The sequence below is a fragment of the Sinohyriopsis cumingii genome, chromosome 11 (genome assembly GCF_028554795.1).
Source record: "Sinohyriopsis cumingii isolate HCF-2022 chromosome 11, ASM2855479v2, whole genome shotgun sequence".
Lineage (NCBI taxonomy): Eukaryota > Metazoa > Mollusca > Bivalvia > Unionida > Unionidae > Sinohyriopsis > Sinohyriopsis cumingii.
This window is the reverse complement of record NC_142971.1, coordinates 8534530-8555611: the sequence shown is the minus strand read 5'-3', so window position 1 is coordinate 8555611 and position 21082 is coordinate 8534530. Positions and strand designations below refer to the sequence as shown.

The 21082-nt window shown below is 33.7% G+C and overlaps 1 protein-coding gene across 4 annotated transcripts in view; it reads left to right on the top strand.

The window, feature by feature from the left end:
* LOC149787583 (CXXC-type zinc finger protein 1-like) overlaps nucleotides 1-21082 on the top strand; it is an 82339-nt gene that overhangs the window by 2129 nt on the left and 59128 nt on the right. For 3 of the 4 annotated variants that reach the window (XM_089973757.1, XM_089973758.1, XM_089973755.1), the window contains exons 2-4: nucleotides 9758-9882; nucleotides 17249-17349; nucleotides 20767-20885. In XM_089973757.1, the coding sequence (XP_089829883.1) occupies nucleotides 9806-9882; nucleotides 17249-17349; nucleotides 20767-20885 (297 nt within the window). In that variant the 5' untranslated portion in view covers nucleotides 9758-9805. Of the gene's footprint in view, nucleotides 1-384; nucleotides 541-9757; nucleotides 9883-17248; nucleotides 17350-20766; nucleotides 20886-21082 lie in introns of those variants that run through there. The other variant, XM_089973756.1, reaches the window with a different exon arrangement.

The window sequence follows — 21082 nt, the reverse complement described above, 5'->3', positions numbered from 1 at the left end:
TCACAATTTATGCCCATGCCATGGTGATGCGGTATGAAAAGGGCAAATATGAACTTTACTATCATATTGACACTCCCTATATTCGACCGTAACAACTATGTGAACACTGATATAATGACACAACTTATGTAATTCAGATTATTAATTATTGAAGGAAGTCTGAGTTGGTAATGAGTGTATATCATAATCTAAGGGCCTGAAAACAGACCAGTATTTTATATACTTTTATTGTACTTTGTTTTTATTTACTCATTTGTTTTTATATTTCATTTTATTTATTTTATTATTTTATTTAGTCAGTGTGGTAATTTTTTCGACATCGGAAATATCCGGATTAAAACTGATAGCGGGAATACGTTTTTCTTTTCTTTTATACAGAACACTTTATTCGATGACGTTTCTTACAAGATCATTTTACGAACAGAACCTTACGTACAAAATTGTCACAATAATTTGTAACTGGTTGCGTTTCATTATGATATTTTTCATTCTTTTGTATAGCTGCCTAAGCAACTTTAAAATATTTTGAAAATGCAATCGGTAAGTTTGTCGTTAATGGTAAAATGTAGTCATCATTTGCAAGCATTTAGTGATGGCTGGAGCGTGAACTATCGGTAAAGTATGTTTCAAAGGGCATCGCAAATGGTATTCTGTCATCATTCAGACAGTATCATGCGATCGTTCCCAAAACTTACAAAATAGGTTTTAATTTGAACTTGAATGGTTTCAGAAGGTACAGTCCTGTTTTTTTTTTCTGAACGCTCAACCTGGGTTGAATATCGTAATGCAATTCCGCGTTCATTTGATTTAGCTGGAACCAGGAATCGGTCGAAATCACGGTCTCTCTAAACACCTGAGGACTCTCCAAGAACACCCCAGTATTACATATATTGGCACCAAAGCTCTCAAAAACGCACTAAGAAGCGAAAAGAAAAGCAAGCACACATACATATTGTTACCATCAGTCATTTATAGTATTGGTTGATGTCCCTATTTCCAATAACCTACGGAAACTAACTGTTATGCATCAAATATCTTTAATTGTATAATATTATTAAACAATTTCCTTTTTTAATGGCTATGTACCATACTTCTCTCATTTATTTTGCTACAAACTGTTTATATACAAATTTTCATTTTAAATCATTCATCAACATTTTTGACAGAGACGTTTAGAATACATGACCAAAGAGTGTTACAAGCTGCACACGAGTGATTTCCCTTGATTTTATGTAGCCGTGAATGAAAGTCACTCTGTAATTCCTTTCGATTTTACATCAATGTCGTACACAGACGCTTCTTACAGAACTTACAAGAGCTTTCTGGAACATATTGCTACAGAGCTAGATAGAGGTGTTGAGTCCATGGAAGTAAGAGTGTCTGAAATGATGGAATTTGGAAGTGATGATGAGAAGAGTATAACCAAGCCAATATAGCCTGTATTCACATCGGTTACACGCTATCTTTGCACTAAACATCTGAAGGATAATGCCAGGCACTTCCTTCAAAATAAAATATGGGTGGAAAAGGGTGAACGTGATATAATAATGACCCAAATAGTTGATACCGATGTCATCACAGACACAAATACTATCATAGATTTTGAAAGTCGATCGGAACTTTTGGAAACAGTCATCAATGAACAGCATCTGACATTTGCACCATACTTTATAAATAACTTGAAACCAAGACTACATACATATTTTTTAAAAAGATAGCTGTAAAAATACTGAACGCGTGATTTGACTAATGCATCCATCAATAACATTCTACAACTTTCCGTTTGACTGGGAACCACAACACGCACAAGATCTAATACATAAACTTTTTTCATGGTTGATAGAAGCGCTCTTTACGACAGTGGAAATTATCAGTTAACTAAAAAAGAACACATTTGCCACATATATAACAGCGTCTGGAGGTGCAAATCTGAAAAGCAACGCATGGAGATTTTTGCAAACGTCCTCAAGGACATTAAACGTATATAGAAATCAAAGTCATGAAATCACAACATGGAAAATACACCGTAATTAATAAAGCTATTATTATTATTATATACTACTAATTATAAAATATATATTGTTTTGGAAAGCTAAATGTTTTATTAAGAATTTTACATGCATCTGTAATCGTATTGATTTATTGTATAGAAGATTTCGCTACTAACTTCATGATCATTAATAATTAATTTAGAAATAAAACACATTGGAAAGTACAGAACATGATATATTGTTATTTAAAGTCAAACATTTAATACTTCGCAATTACTGCAAACAATGTTGGAGTCAGCCTGAAATATTGAAATTAGTAAGAGGTTTTTACTAATCGTTAATTGATTCAGTATTTAATTATTTACATTATGTTCTAAAAAAAAAGAAATCCTATAACTGTATGAAGTTGGTAAGATTGAAGGAAAAAAAAATTATATATATACTTTTATATCTAAAATGTATGAATATACAAGCATCATCTATGCTACTTGGTATGTTCAATTCAGAAATAGATAAATAAATAAATATTTAAGAGATGAAGACTGAAAGAATAAAAAAGGATAATGAATAATTACACTAACCTGTATCGCAAATGTGATGCTATCATTTCCTGCATATATTACAAAACAAAACAAGCTAACAAGGCCTGACATGATTTAGATAATGTACACAAGGATAAAACACCATTGTCACAATTAACAGTTATGTTCATATTGTACCACAATATATCCGATCGAAATGTCACAATATAAACTGTAATTACTATAAATTAATCCAAAATTTACACACGTTGGCTCATTTGTACAACTTTAAAGCGTGTGGCGCATTTAATTTTCCAACCTTTTTCTTTTCATTCAAATTAGAGTGCATTGATTAACTTAATAAAAGTGACTTTAATTATAATTGACTGTTTTCTATCTTTTTTTTAAATTGCAGACATCATTGAATAATCGTGTGATTTGTGGGAATGGCCATTAGCAGTGTGCTAATTATTGTTTCTAAAACAAATCGGATTTTTTATGCAAATTTCTAGTGTGCAGTAAATGTGATTTATTTTCATTCAGATTAGCGTGCACTCATTAACTTAATAAATGTGACTTTAATTAACTGTTGACATTTTTTTTCGGCGACTTAGAGATGTGTTGGTATCTTCTTTAATTGTAGATGTCAGTAATGGCATGATTAGTGGAAATGAATATTAATGCTAATTATTATTTTAAATATCCATGAATTGGTGGCGAATTGTCCCTGGACTGGAGTTGAAGTGTCTTTTATGCTGTATATTCAAAATAAAATGTATTCCTTATACTAAGACGTATTTACTGAAATAAATACAATTAGTAGTCTTCTACATGTTACATTCTTTATGTCAATATATGAACTACCCTGTCTCAATAGCGAATCGAGAGGACATGCCAAAACTGTAAAGATGATGCCGTTACATTGACAAAATGGGTGTATGTCTCTTTATCTAAAGATGTTGTAAGTGGTGCAGATGTCGTAGCTCGTAGACATAGTCTGAATCCAATTTATAAAGGGTATTTTTCTGTATGAGTACCTTCACTGTTTGTTTCAAAAGCGGCATTTTTTTTAAAAACACAACTAAAAATTTGCCTCCCCTCCTCAGTTTTGCTGCTCTATGTATCAGGCTGATTCGGGTAATGGCTGATTGGGACCATGCTTATTCAGCACATATTATGGGCTGATTCGTCCCAAATTACAGACTGATTAAAAGACGAAATACAAACAATGAAACACACATACCTGGTTTACTTTAGAAGTTATGAATGTTTTCGCAAGCATAGTAAGAACATATAAAAGGTCAATTTTCATCGTTTTACATTTATTTATTATATCAAGGTTATAGATTAAATCAGAAACAAGATATGAACTATCGCATTTACATTTATTTTTACCAAAATAACTTTCCAATGTTTCAGTATAGAACATATAAAGTTAACTTTTTCATAAATTAGGCCATTATCAACACTATCAATCAATAATGCATATTTATTTATTACTGAATTCTCTAGCAAAACTTATTTTCTTCGCATTATATTTACCAAACAAATTGCATAACGAGTTATTGACGAGTAAAATGAAAGTATAACGTTTCAGTTATTGATGAGTAAAACAATATAATGTATCAAATAGTTGTCAGAAACAGTACAAAAGAACATCCGATATGCATTGATCCTGTCCTTCTGCACACACACGCTTTTTACAAAACTTACAAGAGCTTTATGGAGCATATTGCTACAGATCTAGGTGAAAGTACATACTAAGTGTTTGTTCCATTAATCAAGGTTGACACGCTAAAGACCAAAATTATTGTGGAATAAATAATAATCTATTGGGCCACGACTAGCAAAATGTTTATATTAATGCTTGACTGGGACTTTTAGCCCTTGGGGGTGCGGGTGGTTGGTTGACAGTGAACATATTTAAAAGTAGCCTCCATCGACGTGTATTAAAATCTTTAAATTAATGTGCTGAAGAAAATAAATATAAAAAACAGAAACAATAATAAGGCCCACTTAACATCAAATGTATTTATCGACTTTTTTTTAATGAACCTAAAACTTACTCAAGTATTTGACTTAGTCACAAGAACTCTTACATAAAACAACAACTGGATTAATTTGTTGCCTATTGCCTTAGAATTTGCTCTTCGTGACAGCGGGAATTATCAGTTAACAAAAGAAAAAAACATTTACCATATACACAACAGCATCTGGAGGTGCAAATCCGAAAATCATAAGACAGAGATTTTTGCAAAGTTCCTCAAGGACATTAAATGTACGCAGAAATCAAAGTTCATAAAATCACAAGATGGAAAATATACCCTAATTAATAAGGCTAGAGGAACTGCACGAAAACCTTGTCAGCGAAGAAGGCCTGTCAATGAGAGGACCAAGAAATGCTAAACAAGTACTAACAAATGAAAAATTGAATTGTTCATGCTCTATGTTAATAATTGTTAAAATAAAGGAATAGAGGAATAGTTAAATTGTTATTGAGATAAACTGATAATTTTGTATACAATACATTTGCTATTTTGTTTAACTTATTTAACGACTTATTTGTGGTATTGCTAATTATTTATAAATGTTGATAAATATTCACGTTACTGTACCGGAACACTCTTTGTCAAAACGGGAGTTATTTCCCTTGGCAACTCCTGACTTCACTACTTTTCCTGTTACACAAAATATCGCTAAATATTCGCAGCTTTTTGTTTGTTTGTTTGTTTTGGGGGGTTTGTGCTGTTGTTGAAATTTGAAGTAGGTATTATGTAAAGTTTAAGGTGTTCTTGGAGAATATTGGGGTGTTTAGTGAGACCAGTCGATATCATTACATGGACAAGAGAGCTTATCAGATGCCACCACAGTAAAATAAAACATTGTTTGCATTATCACCGATGGAAGAAAAGTGTTCTCAGGGACAAGAACAGGAGTGGTCACTTAAAAGAATCACAAGCCCAGACACAAATTCCAGAAGTCCAGACTCCAAAAGTGCCATGTTTTTATTATGTTTTCTTTCGCACAATGTTGCAGTTGGATTACAATGAAAAGAAATTACATCATCAGCATTGTTTTCCATTATCATTGGAACCTTATCTTGCTTTAAACAGTTTCTCTTCACACCTTATATGGTGTCCATTGCTATTGCTCAAGTTGTTTAACCAGTGTTGCATAAGAGTTTCTGCTGAAGTACTTTTTAGGTTTGTGTTTCCTTTTATTCTCACCTCCACCAAAAGGAAAGCTGACTTTTAATCAGAGAAAATCGGAGTTTTAAATTTTTTTAATGTATTTAAAACAATTTAAATCAGATAATTATAATATCTTAGATTGGTCATAAAGGCAAGAAATCACATGAATTGACATACTGTAGTGCCATGTTCTATAAGAACTAAATGTGTTTAAAGTGATAGTACACAAATTTCACATATTTGTCTCAGCACAGACATTATTGCTGGAAAAAACGCAACATTAATGGAGTACAAAACAGCAGCTGTAGCAGCAACAACAAAGATAGAGAATATATTGAAAGAAGTTATTTTTAATTTACAAAATTTTGTTCTAGTCACAAAAACATTTTGATTTTGGTCCATTGTAGTTATGATCCTGCTGATAATGATTATGATTTGTTATTATTTTGTGTTATTATTATTTCTTCTTATTATTGTTAATATTATTATTGATAATAATGAGGAGAATAAGTATTTATTATGCCACACTGAATGCAAATTCTAAAACAAACTTAATGGAAATAAATATGATATAATACAAATGTAGTGAATAGTAGCAAGAGTAGATAACTTTAGCTGAGAGAAAGAGAATGGGCATTTTTTTTTTGCAAAGAGAAATGAATGAGTGTACAGTCTGGTCAAGATCTTCAGTAGTGGAACTTCGTGCATTATTTATTAAATGGTTTTGCTGTCACATATGTTCTAAAACTTAACAATGCTACAAGTGTCTGATGAGACCTGACAGCATGTCCAGTTTCACTGAAACTAATTCTGACATACTTAAGGATAAATCTAGTCGGGTGACAGAGATCTTGGAAACACTTACGCGTATTTGGATGCCAACTTTTGATCTGGGATGCAGAAAATCACTGAGGCAGGTATCCTGTATGCATGTAATAGGTGTGCGGCAAAATTCAAAGACTTGCTAGTCCTGCTTCAGCCACCTGCTTTGTGGGGAAAATGTGTTGATCAATTAGCTGTGCTGATATTTACAATGACAGAATTCAGTGACTGAAAAACCTCTTGATGTACATGTTGCCATTATAAGAGTACATAAAAAAGAACATGATGCAATAGCTGGGCGACAAGTTCAAAGGCTTTGACTAGTGGAGGGTGGGGAAATGTACTGATATTTACAGTGATTGAATTCAGAGGCAGAAAGACCCAGAGATGTACATGTGGTCGTTTATAAAAGTACATCAAATAAACAACTTTAGCTTTCTTTATTGTGTTCATTTCCAAATGTATTGGAATAAGTAGTGCACGAGAATTAAGAGATGTTGAGACTTAGACAAAATGCCATTCGTAAATTTGGATAAGTATTTTGGGGTTAAACGGCAAACTTACGAAGATTGTAAAGAGCTTCAGAAGAGTGCTAAAGCTGCTATAATTGATAGTTCGGATAGGACACTAGCTACATGTAATAAAGTGTGTGATGCCTAGCTTAATGTTTGGAATAAGTCTTTGTATTAACAAAATACAGTATCACTCTGACGGACAAACAAGAGCTATTTAAGAGGTACATTGACTGACCATGCTTTTTAAAAAAATGCCCCTTGCCTTAGCCCAGTTAGTTCTAGTGTTGTAGCGAAATGTATTCATGAATAGATCAGTAGCTAGGCCTAGATTTGATATAGATTATGGTGACAAACAAACTCTTGTCCATTCACAAGCATATGTTTTGATAGCTGATTAACCATTGACCCTTTTCAGAGTAAGGTAGCAACTATCAATTTCCTGCATGATATCATTTGATGATAAAACATACATGTGTTTTAAGATCAGAATCATTGAAATGGATATAAATTAACTGACTCTTGTACACTATTTCATCATAAAATTAGTTTGAAATTGTAAGTGAACCAGTAGGCCTAACAGGAAATAATGCCAGACTTCGCTAAGTCTGGGATGTACCAGTTTATTAGATTGTTTGTTTTCGTAAATCATCAGGTAAATATTTTCAGAAAAATATACAAGTCACTGTAAGCAAAGCTAAGGTATTATTTGATTAAAGATTTAACATTAAACTGCAAATTATGTAGGTCAGAAATGTATAGGACAATGCTATGTTGTGGAATTCACAAGATACACTTTAAGGTCTAAGCTGTTTTCCAACTTGACATGTATTTGCAAAAATAAGAGAAAAAACAGCAATCAGATACTATTTAACCATTGCTTAAAATTAATACAAGGATGTAGACAAATAAATAATCCATACATTTTGCTATCCTGTCAATGGACTATTGCAATGAAGCTATATTAAAGTGAGTAATTACATTATGAAAACCTCTCAGTCTAAAAATAGATGCACTCACGTCTATGTTGATTCTGTAGGAAAGAAGGGACTGCAACTTTTGATGGTGGGACTCCTATTTTTACCAAAATGGGAGTCCTGGACTCCTAGTTTTAAAATCCTAGCAAGACCTCTTAGTGAAATATGATGTGATTAGGGTCAATAAGCATTACCACAACTTGCATTTGCATACATGACCTAACAATCAGTGATGAGAAACTGACAGTAAGTGGACATTAATGTATAGCTACAGAAATGCTATAATCTCGGCTTAGATGTCTCAATTCTCCCAACCCAGTTCTACTTGTGATTTTCATCTCTCTTGAGTTAAATATAAATCTTGTCAACTATAGTGGCTCTTATTCTTTCTTGATGGGAGGTCTGTATATAATACTGTTTTAGAGACAAATTTAGAATGTTTCCACCCATCCTATTTTAAATTGATCTGATTTATTCTATGTATTATTGTAAAATGAGAAATTTCTTTTAATAACCCACAGGATCACTATAATACAGTTTTGATTGATCTTGTCCGAAGTTCACTGATTATGTAAAAATCAGACAGAAGGTGGATCAGATTATAATTCAATGTTTATTATTCATTGACTTCAATAACAACTGTAATTCATAAATAAACTTATATGATGTATTCGATTCACTGTCAGAGCTAGGTTCAGTTATGTCTTTGACCATTGTTTCCTGTTCCAACAGCATGCCACAACTTGATGGCATCTCTTGGATTATAATTGTTAATGTTTGTTGAATTAAGGAGCACCATATTTAGCGTGATTTCAGTGACAATAAATGAAAGATTTGACACATCAACAAATGAAAATGAAATTACTCAACACACTTTCATATTTCTCTCAATACTCAGTGCAAAAAGTGCACATTACATCTATTCCTCAATCATACTTTGGCCATTTAATTTTCCCAGCATTTTAATAATTTCTTACTCTCTTGTTTTGATCAGGTTTATGATCATAATCTTCTCATCATCTAATTTCTGATGTTTAGCTGGTAGATGCACACATTGCAAAAACTTTCATTGTTTTTCAAACTTTGTCTTTGTTTGACACCATATAGCTACTATTATCTTGATGTGCTGTGAAATGCTACTGCAGTTGACACTGCAAAATGCATGCAATGATGTAAAATATCAGAACATGTTATCTGATATAATTCTGGGTTATTAATTTGAGTCAACCAAAGATATCTTTTCCCAGTGGCCAATATTAACCTGATATCATGAATTGTTATTGATATTGAAATCATTGTTTTTGCTAGTTTTGCCCAAACTAGTTCCATATGTGTGAAGACCATTGGGACAATAATCTTCCAAATTGACTAGATGCATGAAATGATTTTTATATATATATATATATATATATATATATATATATATATATATATATCCATTTCTGCCATATGATTTATTGTACCTTGTCTAGTGCAGGATATTAGTAGCTATTCAGTTAAGACAATAAAAAGTCATTTAACCATTAAAGGGAATGGCATTTCATGTTTTTGATACATATGACAAAGTACTACTTGTTGACTGCTATGATAGTGACGTGTACATTTTCACTGCTACAATGGATTAGTGTTGGCTGGTATCGCTGACTATGTGTTAGCAGATTTTCATGCCCTGCTTTAGTTATATTTTAATGCCCTGCTTTAGTTATATTTTAAAAAATTCTGCTTTAAATTTTTGTTCAATAGTTTGTGCTGCCAGAGAGGCAGGCTAAGGTGAACCAATTGATCCGAGCCATGGAGCAAGTGACTAACACTGATGAGGAGATTCGATACTGCATATGTAGATCCACTGATGGAACCAGGTTCATGATGTAAGTCTTTTGTACTATTTTTCAAGTTTGTTTAGGTTGTAAAAAATCGATTTCCACTTGTCAGTAAATGGAAAGCTTTAGACACAATGTTAACAATTGGGGTTCAAGAACTGAAGAATGAAGTTCTTGGAAACAGGGACTATTACTATACCTGACTCTTGCCTTGAGTGGAAATGATGTAGATAAGGAAATCTTAGTTATGTACCAGAAATGTTTTCAATTATGGTCTTTATAAACATTATTGTGTAGATGGTATAAGGGCTTTTTTTTTTCTTGAGTCTAACAAATTTATACTTATGAATTATGTTCTTATTGTCTCATCAGAGTTAGCAGTTAATATGACAAAGGTGTGGCATTTTTCTCTTTTGTCAGTAGTGTAAGTTTGGCAGTTAGCTTTTGTGTTGGAGTGTTTCAATGTTATATACAGAAAGGGTAAGTTGTAGCTTAGTTAGTGGCTCAGGCACATTGTTCCATTAAATGCTTTACCTTTTTGCTCTTCCTACTTAGTTTGCCAAAAATACACCAAATTTTGTTATATTACAAAAGTGTAAGTTTTCTTTTGGCTCCATTCCCATGCAGTGATCCATGGGTGAACCAGTTGATATTTTGTTCTATTCTAGCAATAAGGTTTTGTTCTCTCTGCCTACGGGGGCCCCAAGAGGCCAAAGGGTCTAAAGCACTCTTCGTTACGGATCACTGCCATTTCACCTCTGTCTGCATGGTTTTGAGTCTCAGGCTCGGCCAATGTGGATATGTGAGAAAGCTTGTCGGTAGCTTCTCGTGGGTCGGTGGTTCTTTCCAGGGTTTTCCTGGCCTCTTCCTCCACCATTAATACTGGCCGCCATGTGTAGCCTATCTTGTGCTGAAAAATGGCATTAAACCCTATAACAACAACAACTTCTCTCTGCCTACTACAGTTTAGTTTTCCAACAATAGCTTGATGTTGCCACAATTCATTGTTGCCAAACATTGTCATAAAGAAGCCTAGTGGCTCCAGTGGCCTATTGGTTAGAATGTCTGCCTCGGATGCGGGAGGTCGTGGGTTTGATCCTTGGCCGATTCATGCCAAAGACTTACAAAAATGGTGCTAACAGCTGCCTCGCTTGGTGCTCAGCATTAAGAGGTTAGTGTTAGGACTGGTCTGCCTGGTGTCGGGATAATGTGACTGGGTGGGACATCATGCCACATGTCTGCGACATGATGCCCCAGTGTTAGACATCACTGTAAACTGTCACACTGCAGACATCGTAGCGATGCGACTGAAAAGTTGTTGAAGCTGCGTTAAAAATCCAAATCACACACGCACACGTAAAGAAGTCTTTTGATTTAGGGTAATAAGATCAACTGTCAAAGTCAATGACTTTCCTCACAATAACATTAGTTATACTTCACAGACCTGCACAGTTTTGTGGATGGCATGCACTTATGGTAAGGAAGAAATGTATTGATTTTGGGATCAGAGGGCAAGGTCAGTGACTGAAATAAGGAAATGGTTCCCATACAGTAACATTAGTTCTACAATTCAGACGTAAACAACTTTATTGATGGCTTGTATATGGAGTAAGTTAGAAAAATATTAATTTGGAGGTCAAGTTTTGGTGTCACTATAGCAGAAAAATGAAAATTGGTTTGTATAAAAAATATAAATTTTAGACCTTATACTTTTACCGAGGATGACAAAAAAAGCTGGTTGATTTCGGATCAAAAGGTCATGATCATTTTGACTAAATGAAGAAAAATGTTTTTGCTTTATATCTTTAGCTGTAGACCATGCTTATTGACCATGTTTTTGGTGGGCTTGCACTGAAAAAGAGGCATATTAATTATGAGGTCAAAATGTCAGGGTCAGGGTCATTGTGATTTGAAGAATAATGAGATTTACAGAATAATTTTTGTTCTAGAGCAAGTTCTTTTACCAAATTTTGTGGATGGCTTGCATTTTAGGGTAGTAGAGGAACCTTTAGGTTCAAAAGTCATAGTCCTTCTGACTTTATTTACTTTGTGAGTGATTAGGTAAAATTTACACATCGATGAATACCCAACCATGATCATTTAATCCTATAATCTTTTTTAAGCAATGAGAAGCAAAGAAGTTTGATTTTATAGCAATCAATGGCATTTAAAATGTATGGTAAAATCCTGTAAAATGAACAGCTACCATTGCTAACTCCAATTTCGACCTTTCTTCGTCAAATCAACTTATTCCATCAGCAATGCATTCCATTTTAAGTAGCGCGTACTTGAGTTTCATTCACCATTTCACATTGCCCCATGATACATAACCTGTACAGAATCACACAAACATATTGACTACTGTCAGAAACTTCATACTTTACATCTTAGCCAATGGCTACTGATGGCTTCAACACATCTAGTTCATTTACAACATTCTTGTTCAATTTTAGTCAATCCCATCTGCTACGTCAGATGACCGTGACCTTACATAATAACAGCTGATATGGAATGAACTAGTGTGCTAGATTAAATTTCCAATCAAACCTTAAATCATAATGAATTTTATCAATGAACAACATGGAAACATGAACAAGATGATGCTATCCCTTACTAACATAAAGGTAACAGTTAAATAAATTGTATACAGAAATAGCATGTTATATCATTCTCAACAGCGTTAATACTTGTGAAGACCTGTTCAGTGATCTAATGTCCGATGAAATGCAACTAATGTCACAGTTAAGTTTATTCAGCAACTTCATACTTTACATCTTAGGCAATGGCTACCCGTGGTGTCAGCACATTTCTTTTCATATACAAAAAATAAACATTTTATATCTTTTTCATCAGTGTTAATACTTGACAAGACCCTTTGAGTTATCTGATCAGAAATTAAACGTGCAGTTGTTAAATGTAGAGTTGCATAGTTAAGTGCTGGAAACAATTAATGACTACAGATCCAAAATAATTTAAATTAGCAAACTTTGTTCAGTCTTTGAATAGTGGTCTCATAAATATTTGTTTTTATTTTTGTGAAAGTGGTCATGTTCACCAAACAACCAACATGTGCACACACATTTCATGTTTTTTAAAAAAGATAAGCAAACAAAATTAAAATCAAAAAAGTATTTAAAAAAATACCATTGACAATGCCAATGCCCCTTTTTGTGTTTCGTTTAGCAGCCTCTGAGTATTGATTTATTTCAAAAGCTTTTAAGTCCTCAGATAATTTCCTGAATCTTGGTTTATATCCCTCAGCTGCCTCAAAATTGACTGGCCCAGTTCCCACGCTATTATTGTTGTTGTGTATATCATGGGTGACTGAGGTCATAGGGTGCTGTGTGAGGGAATTTATCAATCTCTGTTGTTCTGTTTCATTTTCTGCACTTTTAACATACACCACATTATAGACAAATCCATTTTAATCTTTTTAAATCGCTGCTATTATTTCTTTTAACTCCTTGTCATCTAATTGTTCAAAAAACTCCAGAAAATTGCAGTAAAAATTCACCGTAATTGGTCATTTTGCATGACTAAGTAGCAGACAATTGCCAAATTGTAAAAAATGCATTTCAATCAAAGAATATTGAAAAAGTATAAAAAGGTTATAATTTCTATTTATTTGCTGAATATAAAACGTAAAAGGTGAAACAACCTTTTCACAGTGACGTGTCTACAATGTTTATTTATATTGCAAACAGTACAAAACATGAAAGTAGTCCCAGAATTTATCAGTGTGTAAAAAAATTCCAGATCAGTAGTTAAAATAGCTGAGATGTGAGATGCACCTTATATTGCCTATGAACATTTTGGAATGTTTTTGAGATGCCATATGAATTTGTATGTAATCACAATTTATATCATATATTAGCTTTAGGGCAACTTTCAAAGGTATGTTTAATTTTTTCACCATAAGTCTCTATTTTTGTTCGTTTTTCACCATTATATACAAAATCTTTTACCATATATACTTGCTTATAAGATTGCCAGATGGTATATTCTGTTGCCAATAAGGAAAAGAAATTGCAGTTTAGAACATTGGCGAAGCTCAGCAAAATACTGGTGTTGACAATAGTTTATTTCATCAGTGAAGTGATTTTTGTGATAAAAAGTTACTTTCTTCATTATTATTAAGCTTATACCTCACGTAAGCTATTGATCGTGTCTATTAAAATTGCATATCTGGTGTTTAAAAAGTTACGAATTTGCTGTATATTGTGCCGATCTTGGTCATAAACTTGATATAAATTGGCAGCGTTACATATTTTTGAGCCACGAGAACGATGTCACTCAGTATCTGTACAACATCCATCATTATGGCAATGCATCTTCCTGTTTGCATTACGTATCTGACAAACTTAACTAAAAACTATAACAGTATGATAAAATGTCAGTGCTAAAATCAGTATTTATTTTTAATTAGTTTATTGTTAAAATTTTAATAAATCTCCACACAGAAAAGTCTGATGAATTACGGTTACACCAACATGACTGCCACACCATGTAAAGTATGAAAGTTGATGCAAACTGTATGCATTTGATGGTAATAAGTATAAATAATAAAATAATGTATACAGTAAGAAAACATACTACACAGGTAGTTTGTCAATATTAGAAATCCAAGTGAGCGTCAAATTTCAGAGCCATAAATGACAAGATCTTCACACACAGGAGTTGAACCATGATTGAAACTCGTTTTATTATCAAAGGAAAAGCATGGTTTTTGGGTATGATTGGATTGGTTGTTTCGGGCCACCCTAGTCTCACTGAATTTCTGTTCTAAAAAAAGAATGCAATGCCCAGAGTCCTGGATGCACACAAACGAAAAAGCAAAATTTAAAATTTTGTACCAAAAAACCCCATACCAAACAGTTGTATGGCTGTACACTTACGAAAAAGGAAAAAACTTTCAAATTACAGGTAAACCATACAAGTTGACACCTATGTCATCAAGTCAGGAAGTACACATACTCAAGCATCTTACAGCCAATGAAAGGGGCTGAGCAGCTATGTTATTTTTAGCACAGATGTTTCAGAATAACGAAAAGCTTATGAATGAAATTGTTTATTGTCACAGAACCAAACACTATAAAGCTTACAAGTTAACTGTAGACTTGTAAAGTGAACTAATGCAGTGAGGTTAAGATGCCATTAAAATTGGTTTCTGGTAGTATATAAAGCAAACCATATGCAAAAAAGTCTTCCCCATTGATCTCACAATGCAATGCATTGAACAGAAGTCTGTTGCAGATGCATATAGTTGTGACATATTTAATCAAAGCTCTACTACACTACATGCTTTCTTTTTCAAAACTGCATCTTTCATTATCTTTGTAATGTCCATATTATATTTAGAGACAGACAGATTATGAATCATAACTTTCAGTCAACTAAGTTCATCTTTAGATTCAGAAAGTGCCATTGATTATTAGAGGGTATGCATTGATCCAATGTACTACAGTTAGTTACATTTTGGAGTTTACATACCCTCTAATAATTAATGGGTTAGGGTTACTGGCAGAATTTAGAAATAAAATGATACAGCTCTTTATTCAAGGTAAATTGCTGTTTAGCACTGATTTTTAAGTCCAGTGGCCATTGACCAAAAGAGCTTAGGAGATGGTTTGTTGTCCGTTGTCTGTCATCCATCATTCATTGATTAGGACAAGTTTGTTATTGCTTCTACTTTTAAACTATTTGGAGCATTGCCATGAAACTGTACACACACATTCATTGTAAGGTCTGGTTGGTCCTAAATAAAAAATGGGGATGCTCAGAGATCCATCATCTTGCTAACATTACTCCACCTGGATTGATGGTCATATCGTCATGATGATTTCACTGAAAGACTTCTTATTGTGTATAGTTGGTCCTTTATGAAAATTGCATTGATCGGATGGCTTCCACAGTGAAACTTTTGTTATTGCTGCTACTCCTGCATGAAAAGTCATATTGTCATATAGTTTTCTCAAGATGATTTCTTTTGATATCTAATTCATCCTAAATGAAAATGGTGCCAATTGGATATCCAGTATGGCCATCACAGTGACATCTTGAAAATTTCTTAACACTACTCCTTGCGAATGGATGATCATTTCATTTTGTATTTTTCACCAACAGATTTCTTGTGATGTCTAGTTGGTCCTTTATGAAAATGATGCTGATCTGATCTCCAGTTTGGCTGTCTCAGTGGTAGTCTTGAAAATCTGATTACCAGAATGGATGATCATTTCATTTTGTATTTTTCACCAACAGATTTCTTGTGATGTCTAGTTGGTCCTTTATGAAAATGATGCTGATCTGATGTCCAGTTTGGCTGTCTCAGTGGTAGTCTTGAAAATCTGATGTCCAGTTTGGCTGTCTCAGTGGTAGTCTTGAAAATCTGATGTCCAGTTTGGCTGTCTCAGTGGTAGTCTTGAAAATCTGATGTCCAGTTTGGCTGTCTCAGTGGTAGTCTTGAAAATCTGATGTCCAGTTTGGCTGTCTCAGTGGTAGTCTTGAAAATCTGATGTCCAGTTTGGCTGTCTCAGTGGTAGTCTTGAAAATCTGATGTCCAGTTTGGCTGTCTCAGTGGTAGTCTTGAAAATCTGATGTCCAGTTTGGCTGTCTCAGTGGTAGTCTTGAAAATCTGATGTCCAGTTTGGCTGTCTCAGTGGTAGTCTTGAAAATCTGATGTCCAGTTTGGCTGTCTCAGTGGTAGTCTTGAAAATCTGATGTCCAGTTTGGCTGTCTCAGTGGTAGTCTTGAAAATCTGATGTCCAGTTTGGCTGTCTCAGTGGTAGTCTTGAAAATCTGATGACCAGAATGGATGGCCATATCTTCATGGGGTTTTAGATTTCTTATGTTGTCTTGTTGATCACAAATGAAAACGGTGCAAATCTGATTTCTGATATGGCTGCCTCTATGGCCACCTTGAAAATCATTATCAGTACTTCTGGATCACTGGTCATATTGTCATTTTTAGGCTACAGTCAGACATAACTGGGACTGCAGTCAAGTGCTGACACCAGTATAATTATACATTTATTTGATGACTTAAGAATTACTATAATATATAATGGAATATGTGAATTTTGGGTGATTCTAGAAAGAGTATTAGAGACTTTCCCATCACCCACTAATGGAATTTTTCTGGCTTAAAAACAAATCACCAACAACGGTGATCATTTGCCATTTTCAGTTTTGGCAATTAGTTGTTTGAACCTAGGGAAAGTGCCCCCTCCATGTAAACAATTGGTATCTGTAATTCTTGAATGTGTAACAGATAAGATAACAGATAATGTTATTTTTATTTTATGACATAATATTTAAAATAATTGTCTCGTTTCTAGTGCATGCTTTAAAACATCTTGAATAGGGTAGAGTTGTAATTTCCTTTCTTGTAATACTAATAGCTACTAGTTCTTTGCAGTGGCTGTGACTGTTGTGAAGAATGGTACCATGGTGATTGCATTGGAATTACTGCTGATGATGCCAAGGCAATTAAGAAGTTTTTCTGTCATATTTGTAGAGGTATGCTATTGCTTTTTTCAGTAAATAGAAAGATTTTCTTGTTTACACATGTCATTCTATATTTAGTGTATATTTGAAGCTTTCATAATCACTAAAACAAGAAGCACAAGGTTTTGAAAAATGTCAATGTGGCATTTTACATAGCATCAAATATATGCACCCAAAAACAGGTTCCATTATTTGTAGCTCTGCTGGTCATAGACCAGATGAACTTATAGGATGGTTTCTTGTCCATCATTGGTCCTTCTGTTAGCCACCATTGTGGCCATCTTGAAACTTTTGAAATCACAACTCATGCATGGATGACAATATTGACATGACATTTTCATCAGAACACTTCTTTTGATGTCTAGTTGGTCCTAACTGAAAATGGTACCAATCTTACATCCAATATGACACTAAAAATCCTTCTATACATTTTCTTTATATATTTAACATCTGTCAAATGTGGACATTGGATAGTGATTTTTGGTCAACAAAGTTGTGTATAAAATAGACTTCAGGACCTAACACAGACACAGATTTACCTTCTCTATGGCTCACCACAAGCGGAAACAAATGTATACAGATTTGTGAAGCCCTTGACATTTAATTACGTAGCTGAAATTTTTTTAATGCTACGTTAAAAATCCAAATCACACACGCACACACACATACACATACGCACTCAACAGACAATGACCACTTTTGCATTAGGTTTTAAATTATAATTTATTTTTCCTGCTTAGTGGGATCACCATAAAAACATTTCCTGTCCAAATTTCACTCTCCTGGTTAAATCAAATAACAATCAGTTCATTTTTCTGATTCAGCATTTATTGTTTATTAATATTGCCTCAGATAAACAGTAAAAATTGTATTTCACAGAATTGTACGGGAGATAGTCAAGGTTCATGTTCATTTTCTATCATATTCATCATTACATTAGGTCAAGCATCAGGTATTTCTTGATATTTGGTGAGTTAAGGTGTACCTTCACTGGATCTGTCAGTGCAGATTTTCCTGGTGAGCACCTCCAATCTAATTTCACCATTTTCATTTTTGACTGAATGCATGTTCAGCATCAGCCGGAGGAGAGGGTAGAGACAGGTACATCAGTCCAAAAATGTTAGAATGTTGCTGGCTGTATTTCATGGGGACTGTTTTCCCACATCAAGTTATAAGCTGGTGTTACTTTTGTGCTTTAATATAGTGAATAAATACAAGTGTTGCACATGATGAATAAATACAAGTGTTGCACATGATGAATAAATACAAGTGTTGCACATGATGAATAAATACAAGTGTTGCTTATGTTTAATTTGTAATCACTGTCGCTGCAAATGGCATTATAAGTGATTATATGTGAATGACAGCACAATTAAAATTGACTTTTTGTATGTAGAGCTCGGTTTTAAGTAGACTCCACTCTTTCTCCATCTCCTGAGATTTCAAGTATTCCCTCTGCAGTACTGACTAAAACTGGTTCACGTGGGTGTTAACACATTCATCACCAAAGTATAGAAAATTAATAGATTTAGTATACTTGACTATGAAAAAGGAATGTTACTCTTAGTTTATGAAATCAGAATAAGTGCAGGATTATGTTGCCTTTTTTTATTCTAATGGCTGTCTCTTTGGCCTTTAGAACTTTTGATATTGATTCCTGATATTGATGAACTAAGCAATTATAGAGTTTGTCCAGCAGTATCTTGGAGTTGGCCATGCAGGAGTTCTCTCTTTTAGTGCCTGGCCATGGAATACATCAGCCTTAATAAACTCTCTCAAGCATTCTGTTGTACCATCACTGAAAATCACTTGAAATAGGTTAGGAAAAAATGAATCACATTCATGTAAGAATGCAAAATACGGCAGCTACAGTTTAAAAGAAGACCAAAAATATTTGTGGGAAATGAATATGATTTAAAAAATAACAAATTCACTGCTAATAAAGCAGAGTTGACCAGTCGTGATACTTACCAAAATTTGACACTGTTGCATTAACAAGTAACTGTACATCAGCAACAATACATGATGGGTTCTGCAGAACAGTGATAATTTTAATAGTACTTTAACCACACCAGTGAAGCAATAGGCAATTGTCATGCAGTTACCACTGTTCAGTGTCTTCAAATAGCCTTTAGCTTTCAACAGCATTAGTTCATGTCAAAGTACAGTGAGTCAGTGAATGTGTTACAGTTACAGAAAGTACCCACTATGTACATCAATAGAATCAATGGCTACCAACTCCTGTAATTAAATGGTTTTAAATATAGTTTCATATCTCTTGTTTCTTTAAGGTGAAACACATTGTCTTGAATGCTTTTATAAGTTTATAATCCTCAAGCTTAGATAAATCATCAAACACTCACATAGGTACTGCTCAATATAACTAACCAGAGATGCATTACACTCAATGGATAACACATTATTATTCATAAGGGACTTGTGAGTGCTAATATGAGGTAACCAGGGAGAAGAGAAATGGTATTTTTCCCAATTCATAGGTAGTGCGCTGTAGTCTGTGCACAAAATTTGTAGCTTTAGATGCATTTAAATAGATGATCTTCATGAAATGAGGTTCCTGTAAACATCCCAGCAGGGGGCTGAATATTTATGTTTAAAAGAAACCCACCTTCAATTTTTATGTAAATGTTCTTTTTTTGCAAGCAAGTGATACAAAGAAACCTAATTTACTGACTGGCATTTCTGGACCAGATATTGTTGGAAAATGACAATTTTCATTTGCCACAAATGATCTAGATAATGAGAAGAATAATTCTTTTCTAATATAAATCAGGCACAACCAACTGGCTTTTGTAGCAGAGATAAGTTACATTTCATAATGACAGGGATTTATTACCCAGGCATATAGTTAGAAAAAAAACAGAAGTCTTTGGGCCATCTAATAGTAGAAATCTATATGCCCTTGATACTTTTTTATGCATATAATGCTTCAGGATGTCTTGTAATGTAGCTCCGGAAGTGATGCTGAATTTTATTCCTTTAGTTTTATTGCTGCTTTTAGATCAGTCACGTATCTGATTTGATAAATATTTCATTAAACCTACAAATACAGTAAGACTTCATAAACTGGACTCTCATTGACCCAGCCACCTCAGTAACTCCGGTCCAACTACATGCCATATATTTTGGTCCCACAAGGCCACTGTAATGTTAATGTTATGTCAACTTCCATAAAACTTCGATTAGTTTTGGTCCCAACAATGTCTGGTTTAGGGAAGTTTGTATTCTATAATTTTTTTGATTAGTATTTAACAGACATTGACTCCTAAAAGTCTCACTAATGTTAACCCCCTTAACAGAAGTTTGCATGCTGTAATTTCTTTTCATCCTTTCTATAGTTATTTAAGATATATGCAAATGTATTCCTGGTATTGTGGCTGGAAATCTCTTACCTTTCTTTGTTTTCTCCAGACAAAAATCCATCATTAGAAATCAAGTACAAGATCAAAAAGAAGCATAAAATATCAAGATCGGAGGAAAAAAGACCAGACAAAGACAATCTTGAGTACAAAGAAAAGCTAAGAGAAAAGGTGAGTATACATTAAAATTTAAATGGAGACTGTTATATCTGTACCATATTCAAGAAAGGTAGGCAGTAATAGCTCCTCAGATTGTATATTGCAGCCATAGATTTTTTTTAATGAAATAACAAACAGGCCAGGTATTGATGGTGTCCACCCAGTAACTGACAGGTCACCATTTTTCACATGCCTTTCACTTTGTGTAT